The following is a 14049-nucleotide window of genomic DNA, read 5'->3' as shown; positions in this document are numbered from 1 at the left end:
GGTTGGTGTGGTTCCTCTCTCCGGTGAGTCGTCACTGTTTCCAGATCCAAAGTGTTTGTGTTTCACAGAGAAAAGTGATCAGCTCCTTGATAAAGCTTCATTAGAGGCACATGTGCACGGCCCAGTCTTTCAAAGGGCAGAGATGCGTTCAGGTCGACCAGGAGAAAACAGACTTCCTTCAAAATTAACTTGACTACTTTGACATAGCCAGTGTTGTGCATGAACGAACGCAAAAGAACGCGTTCGTTGAACACGTTGACTTTTATGAGAACGATGAACTGAACGCAACTCAAAGACAAATAATGAATTTGAACGGTGAACACGTTCATATTGTAGCGTCCTCGCGAATACGACAGGAAACTTCTCTTTATGTGTAACTTTATTAAAGTCCAGTGAACACGACACACTTCTTGTTCGTAACGCCGGGTTCACACCGGACGCGGAAGCGACGCCAAAGCGTCGGACGTTGTTGCGTCCCAACAATTTAGCTTTTATTCTACTGGATCAACGGGTGATATTATTAGCGCTGCCCGGCGATACAGCTCGCTTCCGCGTCCGGTGTGAACCCGGCATAAGGCGTCCGAAGACGAAATTGGAAAGTACTGGGTTATTCACTAACAATAGGTTTTTAAAGTATGTTAAATCATCCAGTATATAAAAGTCAAAAATATAAAAGTAACTTTTAAGTAAGGCTGATATGTAGTAAAGTAGAAAACATTTTCTCTGAAATGTTTATCAAAAGCAGCATAAAATGACACGGGCATACACACCATAATTTGTCCATGTGATCCATTTTCATTAGTTCCTCATGGAAATCATGAGGCAATGTGGCGTAGTCGGTAGAGCGTAGGTTTGCCACCAAAAAGGATCCGGGTTGGAGTCCCACTCTTTCCCATCTTTGACCTGACATTATTCAACCCATAAAATCGGCAGGATTCCTCTTATAAATTGCAAAATATCTTACACTATTTAAATAAATTTAATATAAAAACACGAATTTTTTTTTTAATATATTTATAAAATAAAATAAATTAAAAAAAAACAACAAAAAACTGCGCGCGCAACTCCTGCGCAGTAGGCCTCTGCGCACATCCGGCGCAGTGGGCTTCTGCGCCGGATGTGCGCAATGGGCTTCTTTGTGCGCAATGCGCTTTTTAATTTAATTTATTTAAAAAAAAAATATATTTACTTTTACATTTAATTTTTTTATATTTAATTTTTAATCATCATCATCATTTCTCCACGCTGGTTCAGGGGTAAATGATGCAGTTCTTCACAGGTGACTGACCTATGCAAGCCTGTAGCCGCCACCCCCCGACAGGAGATTATGTGCTTGTGTGTGTGGCCGCGGCGCTTCCCGGTTCTTCCCGGCACTACGCTGCCGGTGCGAACAGCCCAAGTATTTAACATGGGCGAGGAAAGGAGACGGAGCGCTTTTTGCAACCCTTCTACCTCCGGTGCGTCCCCGGGGTTTGAGGATGATGGTGTGACGTTAATGTATTGTTTTACATGTGCCCCTGTCACTGTTTGTCTTGGCTCGCTGTCTGGCCGGTAACCAGCCGTCCGGACCGCTCCGTGAAGAAGGAGGAGGAGATGTTTCTTTACTTGGAATGCGGCCACTTTATTTCTCGGATCTACAGCAGGAGCAACACTCGCATCACCTCTCGGTGCTCCGTCACTTCTCGTTATATACACACTTTTAGCGTAGTTTCCCACAATACCCAGTTGCACTACGTCACACACTACAAACTTTCCTTAAAGGGGCAGGCCATAACTGCAACACAACAGCTCTCGGTCTCATATACAGATGGCAAGAGAAAGCAGTGAGGGATTTTCACACACTGTCTGATAAAGATTCCGACAGTAAAGGCAAGGGGTAGTGATGGATAAGGTTTTCTTTAACAAGTTAAGTCTTTCATTCTCACTTTAAAAATATAAATTTCCCTTTTATGGAAATTCTGAAAGTGAAGATACTTTCGATCGTGAAATTAAGCCAATGACCTTCATTTTCTCAAGTACATTTGAGATATGCTGCTTTTACTGCATTTTATCTATCATCTATTATTCCATCTATCATTATTGACAGACGGAATAATAGATGATAAATGGATAGATAGAGAAATAGATAGATAGATAAATAGTTGCATGTTGTTTACATGTATATGCTTGTAAATCAGCTCTAATATTACACTTAAGATAAAATAAATACAATTCTCACTGAGGCCATTTTGCTTGGTAATTTACTTTTCATGGTTTGCAGGTACAGTCAAACTTAAGATTGTTTTACCACCACAAAATTCTATACCATCATTGCCTGCTTGACACAGTGGGCGTGGCCAAAAATTAACAACAAAACTTTACTGAAAGCAAGGCATGACCACATACTGTGTGAATTTGTCAATAAGTTACACGTGAGTTGTTTAATCATCTGCACATGCACATAAAGGTCTGTGTCACCTACAGTCAGGGGACGTCATGTTTCCAGTTTAAACACATTCCCCCTACATATCCCATTAACCTTTGCTGTAGTATAAATAAGCTGACATAACTGTGCTGGGTACCAGTCAAGTATATGACAGTCCTAATAGACATTCTCTCTTTTAGTGGAAACAAGACGACAAACAGCTCTTCAGATTAAATTCTTAATAATATACTGTAGTACCATCAGATATATTTGTCAACTGGGAGTTGTCAATAACATTTATTATAGCCGACATCGAATTACATTCCAACTTGACACACAGATATATTACTTTGCTTTTTAAACAATGTGAATCTATACATCGGTTAATGAGGAGGAGGTGAGTAAAATATACATCTACAAAAAAATATATTATTTAATCCTGTTTGATATCGAGACAGGATGAGTTGTTCAGGGCTCCAGAAGTGACAGGAAGTGGTTTATTTTACGTCATAGTTCTGTAATTAAAACTAAAGGTTAAAATCTTACTGTACCTTTCTCTATATTAGAATAAAGTGTTGGTTTAAAAAAAGAAAAAAACGAGCAATAACAAGTGCACTCAAAAGGCAAGGCGTGCAGGTCTCAACACTGTGCTTTTTTTTTGTTACAAACCTGCTCTTAAAACTAAATTCAACCAGTTCATGTGGTTAATGAGAGACCAGTGCAGTCTGGAGCCGGGTCTGTTATATACATGAGGTCCCAGAAGAGATTCCTCGACACTCTCACTTTCAAGCGGGAGAAGCTGATGCTTTAGTGGTTTCATCCTCCTCCAGACCACCTGCAATCACTTTATAATACATACGTACAGTACATACAGTATATACAAGGATAAATCAGTTTTGGGCCTGAGCCCGTTGTTGGGAACCAGCGTGTGGAATCTCTCCTTCTTGCTATAGCTCAATGCCTGACCAGCATCTCAGGACCCTGCACTTGCTTTCAAGACGCCCAAATACATAGTATAATATTTAAAAATGTCTTATTTTTTTAAATCAAAAAATATAACCGGTACATGAGTTTAAAATTTCCCCCCAAAACATAGGATAGACAGTTGAAGACATGGTGATATCTTCCGTTTTCTAACATTTCTTTTTCTAATGTATTGTCCAAACCTCAGCAGTTCCATAATTCTGTGTGTGACTGACTGATGTGAACATGTAGTTGCATATGAAGAAATATTAATATACACAAACACACATGGTATACCTGATGAGCCCAGACAGCAGCCACTCCAGCCTCAAACAGGCTGCTGCTCTGAGCCCGGGTCGGGTTTGGAATTTATAAAAGTGTTGGACATGAGACGAAATTCATTGAACTTGTCAGGGTTGTAGTGACACTTAATTTGTCTATGCCTTTTTTTTAAGGGGGTGGGTGGGTGGGGGGGCTCCCCTACACCACAGCCTGGGCTCTTTCTTTGGTCTTCTCCTCCTCTTTCCGCTTCATGGCCTGGATCACAGCGATTTCTTTGGCCTCCTTCTTCTGGTTCCTCGCTTCAAACAGCAACCTGAATCACAACAAAGCACATCACACAAAAGATGAATGGGCTGTATATGAAGATGGACAACCTGAAGGCAGTCCAGGCGGAAATTCCACCTCCTCCATGTTAATGGTGGGACATGGACAAACAAAAGTACATGCCGGAATTCTTTTTTCTCAAAGGTGTTTTCTGTTATGTCAGGTTTATCACACTGATGTTTATTCAAGTGCTCATTTTTCCAGTAAGTTTGGTTTTATTGAGTTATTAAGTATTATATATTATTTGATAGGTTGAGAGCGTGTATCAACAGGACTTTGCTACCGCGGCTCCATCCCCCAAACGCTACTGAGCAGACTCTGCCACTAAATGCACAAGATGGCGGCGTTTGTTTCTGGATAGTGGGAGGAAGTGGAGACACATCGTCCATCTTTATTCACAGTCTAAGGTTTTAACTTCCAAAGCAATAGTTCTGCCCGGAAGATATTATACCTGTTTTTAATTATCCTCTGCACGATGGCATCTGTAGTGAGGATGTTCCCACTGTCGACAGTGCGCAGGATTCCTATTCTCCTGGGCTCCTGGGGAGGAAGATAAGAAACATATTTTCCCAAAAATGCGATGCACCATCAATGTGGATTATTTAACATTTAAAAAAATGTCCATATGATGTGGCAGTGTTTATGTTCTTACAGCATAAGGGTCAGATCCATCTTTATCAGGGTAAATTTCTGTCTTTCCGTGGCAAACAAGATCCACCTATGGACACAGAGCCATGTTAAAGTCTTTTCACCACCAAAAGGAAAACTTCATAATCTACCTGTGAACGTTAAATATACCTTGAAATGTTCCAGCAAATCTTTTGTGACAGCAAAGGGTGCACCAATCACCACCTCTGACACATACTGTGAAAACAAAAAAGCACACAAAATTAATGATTTGTATTTATGTGTAAAATATATAAAGTGTGGCAGTGCCTTGTGTTGATGGAGAGTGAGCACGGACGCACTCGACAAGCCAGGACGCTGAGCGTTCTCTCGTGGACATTCATGATGGGGTAGTTCTTCCCTTTGTAGCGATTCACCTCCTGGAAAAAAATATGAACACAATCGAAATGTATAGAAAACGCCAACACTGGACACTGGGGGAGCAGCGAAAGTCTGATAAAAAATAGGCAGACACTCACCTGATCGAAGTGCAACCCCACTATGATGTAGGGCTTGTCTGCCAGCTTATGCACAGCTTCAAGACAATCTACGTGGCCAATGTCTGACAGGGAGACCGGTCAAGGGCGACAGCAGAACAATTCACAAGATAAAGCTAAATACATTTGAAGATAAATTGTATTTAAAGTTGTTGTTTTTTCAGGGCTGCTCATTAAAAAGATACGGAAGAGGTCAAAGGCTCCGGCCACATAGATGATGGTGTCCCCAGGCTGAGGCTCCTGGCCTGAGGCAAACTGGATGATCTTCTGGGACGTCTGCAGGAACTGAGACACCCCCGTCCAGGGACTGTGGCCCCTCTGAGCATGCGACCCCCGTAATCCAGAAACAGGCATACACAGTACAAATGAGTACAGCAGTAACACCCATAACCTCTGGTATATATCATCACTGCATAGTGCTGAGCAGTTCAAACTAGAATAAGGGTGGTGTGTCATCGCCACCTAGTGGTGTGAGTAGTAATAGTCACATTTGGGCAGTGGCTTAACTTAAATGCAGTCTCACAAATAAATCCCCAGTGCATTATTCAGCCCTCGCCAAACTCACAGCATTACTCTTCCTGAAATCTCAAATGCTCAGATGTGAAGAGACCAGCTATGAATTTCACAACCATTAAAAACCACTGCTTGGTGACTTTAAGCTACTTTCCCCATGCAGGAACAGAGTGGCCATTCACTGTTTACTGGCAAGGGCCCACTACTTGATTGTTGTGGCTCCACAGTGAACCGTTGTGTGGTAATAGTTGACCTCCTGCCCACATGGCAACTTTAATTCAATAACAAAAGATGTTGTTTGGTAGTAAGCTGAGGATTTGATATTGACAAAGTGAAATAATAATAATAATAATAATAATAATAATAATAATAATAATAATAAGCTGGAAATATGTTTGGTACCTACCTTTCCAAAGTTGTCCGTGTGCTGCTGATAGTCTGAACTATCCTAAAGAGAACACAGGGTAGAATTAGACTTGTACTGTGGGATAAAATCACAGAGAGGCAATAAAGCTGCACTCACAATGTTGCTGTGGTGTGCTTTGGTCATCAGCAGCATCCTGCCGACCAGATCTGTAGTGGAAACTCCCTGGGTTCTCTTACACTCCCTGAGAGGACATAACACACAGTGTAGCGACTAATGAAACAGGCACACAACGTCCCGTCCCGACTGTTGTTATCACCTGCCCCAAGGACGTGGTTCTGAGCAGATTTCAAAGAAACTTGCCTGAAGGATGCTGTATGTGTCAGGGAAGAAACAAGGTAAGTTCTATGCGGATCCGGATCACAGGGGAACCTGGATTTCATTTTGTATCACATTTTTTAACCTTGTGTGTTTTGTGACATTTAACCTAGATACTAATTAATGTATTTGATGAAAGAAAAAAACGTAGGCACATATAGGAACATAATATCAATGACTGTTTGACATTTTGTGCAGCTTGATTGAATCTAAACGACGGCCTTGGCGGGGGGGTATGCGCTCTGCTCAGTGCCATAGTCTAATTCTTATAATTATCTGGTGTTGCAAAAGGAGGGCTCACCTGTAGCGTCCTGACTTCTTCACCTCTTCGTACGTATCCTTACCATCCACTGTTAGAGTTATGTCATCTGAAATGACACATTATCTGTGAGATACCACTAGCATAAATCAATGATCAATATCTGCTCCAAAATCCAGCCTCGCATTTGGAGCAGGATCGGCACCATTTGTGACTACCAATCAATTAGCGTGTCTGAGTGAAGGCATCATGTAGTGGCGCTCTGTACCTCCGTGCACACAGAAGTCACAGTTGTACTTGTCGAGGGTCTCGAGGGTGGTGACGTAAGGCGCTCCTTGCACGACCTCATCCACCCATTTAATGGCCCGCACCATCTTGTATCTTTCTGCCTGGGTGAAGACTGGCGGACCCTTGTGCTTTGCGATCTCACCTGGCAATCAAAAACAGACAGAGACAGAAATCTCTGAAATGCACTTTTAGAAAAAAATCGCCCTCGTTGCTGGTATCTGCTCTGACCCTGACCGGGGGAGTAATTCTGGGTTATCAAAATGTTACAAGGCTGCAGGTGTGCCACAGGAGGGCGAGACACAACAACCTCTCATGTGTGTGTAGGACTCAGCTGGTGCCTGGCTGGTAATGATGGAGCTGAGGAGAATATCCAGAGGCGACAGGTGCCATGGCTCCCCAGGTAAAGGCGAGGGAAAGATCAGAACTTGGCGAAATGTCAGGTAGAGATGAGATAGACTTAGCAAAGTAGCCAAGTAGCTTTGAAGGTGTAGGTATGATAGTGACAATGATTATGCTGTAAGGATTCTTCTTCCTTACTGTCAGTGTGCACTCCCACGATGAGGTAATCTCCCATGGCCTTGGCCTGCCGAAGCTGATTGGAGTGGCCATAATGCACCATGTCATAGCTGGTGGGGGGGGAACACAAGAAGAAAGACCATAAATAATCACACATTTAATTAAAAATTTCTAACAGAAAATCTAAAAAAAAAAAGAAAAAAAGAATAAAGCATCATGTCAATTTCTTGCATGACAGTAACAAGGTTTGGTTTCATCAAAAGAAAAACACCTCATATCACGATACTGGTACATATGTGGTGAATAAAGCCTGGTGCACCGAAGAAGAGTTGTGTGACGTTTTAATGAACACTATACTCAAAGCTAGACATAGCGGCCACTCTTCATCATCTCCACCTAACAAGGAAGAGTTTTCCCACCTGGAGGTAACATACGAAATGTTGATCAAAGAAGGTAAAATGAAGGAAATGATAAGATTGTTACTCCATGAGCTAAAACATGCGAATCTTCAGTGTGATACTTGTGTATTTACAGTGTCACTGATATAACAACCCACCGGTGTGACACACATATGTTCATATCAAAAGAAGAGTGAAAGCGGCAGTGAGCTCCTCCCTCGCTCTTCTCCCTGCTCGGGCCACTGCTAGCATCTGTGGATAATTAGATTAGCACAGATCGGAGACTGAGATTGTAACATGGTAATCTAGCAGAGTAATAGAGAACAGACGGGCATTAGCCTTCCATCACTGTCACTGTGCGACCGAGGGCTGACATCAGTCTGAGGATTGTTCTTTTCTTTACACTTTCAACATGATATTGACATATAATACAGCCGGCATATAATAAAAACAGAAGGATGTGCTCTGACTGATGGAAGTACATTTTCACCTCCGAAAAAACGACTGGACGGATTACCATGAAGCTTAGTGGAAGAATGTGGCTCAGGGAAGATTTTGGGGCCAGTCCAGCTCAGGGGGCGGGGCTACAGGAATTATTTTCCTTCACTTTCTTAAACAATATGAGAGATCACTGATTTAGAATAATGGTAAATGGTCTGTATTTAAATATTAGATTGGTGACCACTTCGAGTTCAGTAGTACGGTTTTTGCCATTCACCCATTCCCACAGTGCATCCATGTGCAGCCGTCAGGGGTGATTTGGGGTTGGGTATCTTGGCCTCAAAGACACTTCGGCATTGGAAATGAGGGGACGTCCCGCTCTCCCCCCTGAGCCACAGCCACCGCTGATAAGACTGTTGGGCCTTTGCGGATGTATGTGCTCTACTGAGAGACATACCAGTTTGTTCATTGTTTTTTGTGTTGGTATTTTTTCCTTTGTAAGCGAGATTACACAAAAACAACCGAGCAAATTAACATGAAATTTAGTGGAAGGATGCCCATTACATTTTGGTGTGGATCCAGATCAGGGGGCAGATCCAGGAAAAACATATCCCCATTCTTCTTGTCATTATGAGATGTTTTTTTAACATTTTCCCTAAGGAATAATTCAAGGATCTTTAGCTACCTGATATCTGAGTGGGTGAAAAAGCAGCTTGGGCCTTGGCGGGGAAATGTTCTCTATACTCAATGATGTGTTTGAGTTATTAGGACAATAACCAACAGAAATGCTGAGTAAACAATGAACCTAGAAAGTCATGTCGACTTAATGATTAATCGATGTTCAAGCAGGAACAAAAGCCCATACATTTGGCATCTGCGTCGTCTTTAATGCATTCGATTACACATCAGCACTCCCGGGAGTAAAAAGCTATACAACACTATGAATAGCATCCTCAAAAATCGATAATAAGAAACGTATGAGAGCTGCCAACTCTACAGTTTGTGCAGGGCCACAACAGTATAAGAATCCCGTGTTGTTTCAGCCCCGGGAGATTCTAATGCCAAACAGCAGCTGTGCCTTTTTGCATTGTCACTTTACACGGGCCGGACCGGGGCGACTGTGTATTTTTGAGGTGAATGAAAAGAGGAGAAAACTGTGAGACCCAGACAGAGTTAGATAACACCAGGACGGAGGCTTCTTCTGGGGTGTTATTTGAGCCAGATGCCCCGACATGTCACCGTATAGTCCTGTTGTATTTTCCAGCTGCTGGGTGGATCTTGGCAGTGACCACGATTGGGGGGGATGAAATATTAATGCAGTTCAGCCTGTTAGTGGACACCCAAACAACACCCATACGCTTCTCAAGAACAAAAGCCAGGCAGACGTGACGTGTACACAGGGGGAAGATATTCTTTCTAATGATGGAGTATTATGGCCACTGGGATGAAGCATCAACAGACTAGATACGGTTTTAACAACTATATAAGTTGCCCAATTATACTTTTGCAATAAAAATGTGTATATGGGTTCCCGCCCTGATGAAAATGCAGTAGTTTTAACAGTGTCACGAGCCTTGATGAGTGACTAATGCAGCGTTGCTTCAGTGACGCTGTAAATAGCATTTTTTATAGACTCGTATGTACACACCACCTCAGCAGATCCACAGTGGACCTGGACTTTGACCGCACACTCGATGATGCTTCTCTTACAGCTGATCTTTAGCCCCTGTCATCTCATTCCAGGGCGACAAATAAGAACACAGAGCTCCTCTGTGCGGCAGGGGAAGGGGCAGGGTAAAATCCCAGCAGATGAGGTCGACTGCGCTCTCCTTGGAATTTTCCTCTCATACCGCTGACGGTGCATGGATGTCAGTAAGAGCGTGGCGATGACCATCGGGGCTTCAGGGAACAATGTGCTCAGTGACGGGCACTGCATCAGTCATCCAGCAGGTGTGGGCTGGAGGGGTTAGAGGGTTAATGACATGGGCGCTGTTGCCATTGGCTTTCTTTTGGTGCTCAACCCAGCGGTTAATATTCCGGCATCCCAAATATTTGGCAACTTGCCATCAAACCGTGGATGGGCAGCCCCACCTACATGGCAGGAATTCTAGAAGAGAAAGCCTCCGTAATCCTGTCCACTTCACAAAAATTCAAAACATTCATTTTACCGCTGCGCCATGAAGCCACAAACACTCTGTGTTTCCACCAGGGGAGGCAGGCCGGCATCTTGAAGGGTTCATTTTAGGGATTTTCAATTAACAGAAAAATAATGACAATGACAACAAAAGTCCAAAAGTCATTCCTTTTGCCTTCATTTAAAATATTAAATGCACACATTTTGTAAACTGGAACCATTGAAGAATCTGCTTGAAAAATGACAAAGACCATTTTTTTTATATTCATTTCATCAGCAACTCAATTAATAGTCGCAGCTCTTCTCCGTTTCCTCGATTCACTCAGATCTACTGCAGACATTTCCATTACCAATTCAATACGTTTAAGGGAAGAATTTCATTTTCAGCAGGGTTTTAGTTGATACGCCAAAGACTTAATGCATCGACAGCTTTCATTATTGTCTTTCTGCCGAAAATACTGCCTCGAGAAACAGTTCACAGCGAGGTCTGTGGCTGTTGTTGATGTGTCATGTGTCATGTGCCACTACTGTGAGCATGACAAACAAAATTCCATCCACATTCCTTTCTGGTGCAAAGGTCCACCCAAGAGATGTGTCAATGCTTCTCAGTTAAAATCAGAACCTCCTGTATGCCAAAATATTAAAGAGATGGTTCACCCAAAATAAAAAATGCACTCATTATCTACTCACCACTCTGCCGATGGAGGGGTGGGTGAAGATTTTGAGTCCACATAACACTTTTGGAGTCTCAGGGTTGGTTAAACAGCATTGCAGCGAAATCCAATACAGTTGAAGTTGACCGATTCTTCAAATGTAAAAAAATCAACAGGAAAAACACACAAAATGCCTCCATAGTGCTCCTGTGGTTTCATCCAAGGGATCAAAGTGTTTAATGGACTCAAACACTTCACCCACCCCTCCATTGGCAGACTGGTGAGTAGATAGGGAGTGAACTATCATTTTTAGGTGAACTCTCCCTTTAATCAGGATTAACTGGAAAATATTGTATGTTAATATTAGGATATTTGTTGTATCTAGTAACTCGGATGAAATTCTGTGAATCTGATACGTTTCAGGGGAGCTGAGGTTGAGAGAGGACTGAGAGAGCCATGTGAGGGAAATATCACAGTATAATGTATCTGAGACGACGCTGTAGAAGATTTTAATGCCACCAATCACTCTAAAAATAAAGTGTGCCTCCACCCAGACCAGTGTGTTAAACCTGTTAAGTGTCTTCATCTGGCTTACCCGTCAATGACAAGGCTATTTTCTGAGCCATCCTTAGTTGTAAGAGGATGTTTTCACTGTTCTTTTGTCTATTAGCAAGAAAAATGGCCTGAAGCGATTTTCTTGAAACCTGGTGGAAGGGTGAAACACGGGCCAAGAAACCACCTGCTACACTTTGGTGCAGACCTGGAGCAAGTTGTTGAACCAGGATTGATTTAAAAATCCCTTTCTTTAACATTTCTGCAGATTTCCTACGGTATAAGTCATGGATCTAACTGAAAAGAGGTTGGCATGTTTAGGGAACCAGTATGAGTGTGGGAAAATTGGTGCAGCTTGATTGGATTTAAGGGACTTGTACTCTATTTTGTGCCATTGTAGTTATTATTATCTCAAATGTTATATCATACATGAATGTGCTTGTAGCATTTTTGACCATTTTCTACACATATATTGTTTTACATTTGACCTGAGGACGTGTGCTTGTTTTGACCCTGCCCTTCCCACAGGTGTGTTCACATGAATCTATCACCTGCGTGTCTCATAACTATGCTACCTCTTCACCACATTACATCAATCTGAGAGAAGATAAGAGTTGTAGACGTGTCATTGTGTTTACCATCCTAGTAAGCAGAAGAGACAGATTGCATTGTGCTTAATGGCGACTGGACGTTAAAACGTACAGTGAGTTTTAGTGTAGGTAAATATGTAACATATTAGGTGCTGCAAAGAAAAGGGGCACAAGGGAGAACGCAACCAAGGACACATGATGTTTCTGTACCTGGCAAAAAGGACGAAAGCAATGTAGGGGGTTGCACAGAAAACATATCACCATTAAACTTCTCTATTATTCTCTATTAAACTTTATCCATGTTTTACGTTTTAAAGATGACAGTGTAGAATCATTTACTGATCTGTTTGGTAGTGTCCGTCTTCTTTAAGGATTGAAATGCAGCAGAGTTCTGAGATATAATTGAAAATGGACACGGTGGCACACATTACAAATAGTTAAGTGTCACTTGTCTCTGCCTAGAGGGCATTAAACATTACTGAAGCACTTTTTTGTTGAGCCTGAAGTAATGAAGTCTTTATCGATCATACTGTAACATACCGTAACACCACTATTTTAAATCAGAGGCGTTTCATGAGATCACGCGATTGTAAGTTATGAGGCAGACAGAGGTCCGGTCACTGTGAGATTTTGAGGAGAACATATGAGTGGGAATTGAATATTTGTGCGTTGTTTCACGAAATGGTTTCCTGAGTGTGTGCATTTTGTGAAGTGGTCTTACAATTAGTCGAACATTGAAAATAATCTGTGCTGACCTGTACCTTAATTAAAACCCTGCATAAAGTACAGGTCAGTATATATAATAATAATATATAATACAATAATATATGAATACGTAATGTCACTCTCACCATGGTTAGTGGGAGTTATGATGAATTACGGCACCAAATATTCACATCCAGTACATCTATTGTGATGGATGTTTTTATGTAATAAGTGACCACTGAGAAGGAACCCTGAGGCATGCTCCAGTGATAAGATCCACTCAAAACGAATTGTGCTGAAGGATCTGTCAGGCCTGTCTAACACCTCCTGGTAGATCATATTGAATTCAAAGTTTGCTAATGAAGGAGCTGCAGGCCTGTCCCGGTTCATCCGAGCAGCGCAAGGGCTCCACGCAGACGACAGAGAAGACGTCGTTGCATCTTCATCACACCACCAGTCATCCGTCAAGTCACTCACCAACCATCGCACCACACCCGGATTCTTCGCCTCCTCTTCTCGGGACTGCACGCTGCAGCTCCGGGTTTGGCCCCTGCGTCTTTCCCGGGTGCTGCTGCTGCAGCTGCGGTCACTTGGTGGCGGTGATGTCCGTTCTTGATCATCGTGACGCCGCTGAGTAAAATCTCTAGAAGCGAAATGCTTGAGCTGCAGGGATGGCTCCGAGGGGACAGTGGGGCGATGAAGGGAGCGTGACGGTTGTCTGTCCCCGGCTCTCGGTGCAGGACAGCCGGTTCCTCCTCAGCAGCAGCAGCAGCGGTTGTGGTGCGATGCGCAAACGCCTCCTCTGCCGGCGACGCAGCGACGCACGGTGCGTCAAGTGTGCGGGAGAAAGCAGAGGAACCGACAGGAGACAGGGAACTCTACATGGCACCACAGCACTACGGCATCGTGTGTGTTTTATTTTGAAAAGGTCTACCTTGAAGCTCGGTGGTGAGTATCGCAGACTTGTCGGAGGTTGGATCGTGCGATGAGGTGCCGGCGAACGCAGCCGACATGTTGTTACATAACAACGACGTTTTATTCCTCCGTCATGTGACACATCGGCTCTGCCGGACTCTCACAGACACAACCTGCCACTGTGAGATCTGCACATTCACCTCGGTG

General features: G+C 42.9%; 1 protein-coding gene across 2 annotated transcripts; it reads right to left on the bottom strand.

Moving 5' to 3' along the window:
- Positions 1-2223: 2223 nt before the first annotated feature.
- Positions 2224-13679, bottom strand: LOC128458551 (ethanolamine-phosphate cytidylyltransferase). Of its 2 annotated transcripts, none has more exons than XM_053443427.1 (13): positions 13405-13679; positions 7476-7564; positions 6919-7080; positions 6693-6759; positions 6173-6257; positions 6056-6097; positions 5322-5454; positions 5119-5201; positions 4942-5019; positions 4772-4837; positions 4626-4691; positions 4425-4513; positions 2224-3962 (listed from the first exon to the last, which is right to left on the bottom strand). In XM_053443427.1, the coding sequence occupies exons 1-13, from the start codon at positions 13545-13547 to the stop codon at positions 3848-3850; spliced, it is 1218 nt and encodes a 405-aa protein (XP_053299402.1). In that variant the 5' UTR covers positions 13548-13679; the 3' UTR covers positions 2224-3847. The 2 variants fall into 2 exon arrangements, with proteins under 2 accessions (XP_053299402.1, XP_053299401.1); XM_053443426.1 differs by having other exon boundaries at positions 5322-5470; positions 6057-6097.
- Positions 13680-14049: the final 370 nt, after the last annotated feature.

The sequence above is a fragment of the Pleuronectes platessa genome, chromosome 16 (assembly GCF_947347685.1).
Source record: "Pleuronectes platessa chromosome 16, fPlePla1.1, whole genome shotgun sequence".
Taxonomy (NCBI): domain Eukaryota; kingdom Metazoa; phylum Chordata; class Actinopteri; order Pleuronectiformes; family Pleuronectidae; genus Pleuronectes; species Pleuronectes platessa.
Note: the sequence above shows the minus strand (reverse complement) of the source record. Positions and strands in the feature narration are given on the sequence as shown.

What these genes read in the sequence shown, in the direction of transcription:
- LOC128458551 (XM_053443426.1), bottom strand. Translation starts at nt 13,547, where the DNA reads ATGATCAAGAACGGACATCACCGCCACCAAGTGACCGCAGCTGCAGCA. An exon ending in TGACTTCTGTGTGCACGGAG is followed by an intron (nt 6,760 to 6,918) that starts GTACAGAGCGCC and finishes GTGTCATTTCAG; the next exon opens with ATGACATAACTCTAACAGTG. An exon ending in AAGCACACCACAGCAACATT is followed by an intron (nt 6,098 to 6,172) that starts GTGAGTGCAGCT and finishes TGTTCTCTTTAG; the next exon opens with GATAGTTCAGACTATCAGCA.